At 50.4% G+C, this 1548-nt stretch overlaps 2 protein-coding genes across 4 annotated transcripts in view; one reads left to right on the top strand and one right to left on the bottom strand.

The window, feature by feature from the left end:
* Positions 1-1548, top strand: part of LOC122544212 — a 52074-nt gene that overhangs the window by 41756 nt on the left and 8770 nt on the right. The gene's annotated exons all lie outside the window — the stretch shown is intronic.
* Positions 3-1390, bottom strand: LOC122544214. Its single transcript, XM_043683289.1, has 2 exons — positions 520-1390; positions 3-271 (listed from the first exon to the last, which is right to left on the bottom strand). Exons 1-2 carry the CDS (start codon positions 1304-1306, stop codon positions 255-257), a joined length of 804 nt encoding a protein of 267 aa, XP_043539224.1. The 5' UTR covers positions 1307-1390; the 3' UTR covers positions 3-254.

Genomic DNA, 1548 nt, shown 5'->3' with positions numbered 1-1548 from the left:
TCGTTTCCCTGTCGCGGCCTCGAGTTCCTCCACCCTTCCTTTGTTCCGGCCCCGGTCCTCTTTTCCTCTGCTCTTGCCACGACTCTCCCCTTTCCGGTTCCTGCCACGGCTCCCCCTTTTCCCTCCTTCCAGCTGTCACTTGTTGCACCGTCTGCATCATTATCTTTGTCGCCTTCTTTTGCTTCTCATCGTCCCTTCTCACAAACACCTTTTGCGCCTCCCGTAGTAGTTCACTTAGAGGTCTACTATTCCAATCATCCATTTTCTCTAACTTCTTTCGTATGTCCGGCCAGGCTTTTGATACAAACTGTACCCGTATGAGTTGTTGTCCCACGTCCGTCTCAGGGTCCACCCCAGCGAACTGCTGCAAGTTCTTCCTAATTCTGTCTAGGAAGTCTGTAGGGGTTTCCTCCGGGTTTTGATGATTCCCAAAGGCCCTGGTAAAATTGTGCCCATTCGGGGCTGCCTGCCTTATTCCTTTTATCCAATATTCCCGCATGTCCCTCATGTTGCGTCATCCTTCTTCCGTTTGCTTATCCCACCCGGGGTCGGTGAGGGGAAATTTCTGCTCCCCTCCTGTTCCTCCCTCTCTCTCCCAGACCAACAGCGCAGCTTGTCGTATCATCTGTCGCTCCTGGCTAGAGAACAATGTTCCCATGATGGAATACATCTCATCCCACGTGTAAGTATTTGGCCCCAGGAACTGATCTAATTGTTCAGCCAGGCCCATGGGGTTCTCCAGTAGGCCCTTCATCTCCCTCTTGTAATCCCGTACTTCAGTACTCGTTAAGGGGACGTTCACATATCCCGTCCCTCCTTCCGCGCCTCCCATGGGCACTTCCTGGAGTGAATTCATTCTTGCAATCAGGACAGAGTTTCGTCTGTGACTCTTTTCAGCTTGAGATCTAGTCTGTACTCCTGAGGCACCTGGTGGTTCCTCCCCGCTTTCTTCCCCTTCCCCTGAATCGTCGCCACCCGAAGGACTATTTTGCGGGGCAGACGGGGTCACGTAGGGCGGCGGTAAGTGATCTTTCTGCCCTTTCGAGTCTTCATTGGCTACCTTCATTTTGCAAGATAGTGTGACTGTTAGCCAACAAAGGGCGTAATCACTTTCCTCCCGAGTAACATTAGGTTTCGAATTGACATATAAAATTAGAGCTTGCCGGACCCAGTCTTCATCAGTGCCGAATTTAGGCCACCACACTGAGTCTCCCTGAATACGTTTTTGGGACCACATTTGACAGTATCTCACCATCTTCTTTCTAGATTTTCCTTTTCTCCTACCCTGATCCCAATTATTTAACATTATACCTAACGGACTATCGGCAGGTACCCCGGGGTATTTTTCATTGTCTACGCTCAAGCCTACCTTTCCCTTATTCGCCTTGGATCCCTTATTTCACATTGCCGAGGACTTTGTAAAATCGGAGATTCCTGTATTATCCCGTGATAATCTATCACTATTTAACCAATTCCCGGACCTTCAGTCCCGTGATCGCCCAGGTCCCTTTGCAGGCACCCCCGGTCTTTGGATTCCTGTGTCCCACG

The sequence above is a fragment of the Chiloscyllium plagiosum genome, chromosome 47 (assembly GCF_004010195.1).
Source record: "Chiloscyllium plagiosum isolate BGI_BamShark_2017 chromosome 47, ASM401019v2, whole genome shotgun sequence".
NCBI lineage: Eukaryota > Metazoa > Chordata > Chondrichthyes > Orectolobiformes > Hemiscylliidae > Chiloscyllium > Chiloscyllium plagiosum.
Note: the sequence above shows the minus strand (reverse complement) of the source record. Positions and strands in the feature narration are given on the sequence as shown.

What these genes read in the sequence shown, in the direction of transcription:
- LOC122544214 (XM_043683289.1), bottom strand. Translation starts at nt 1,306, where the DNA reads ATGTTAAATAATTGGGATCAGGGTAGGAGAAAAGGAAAATCTAGAAAG.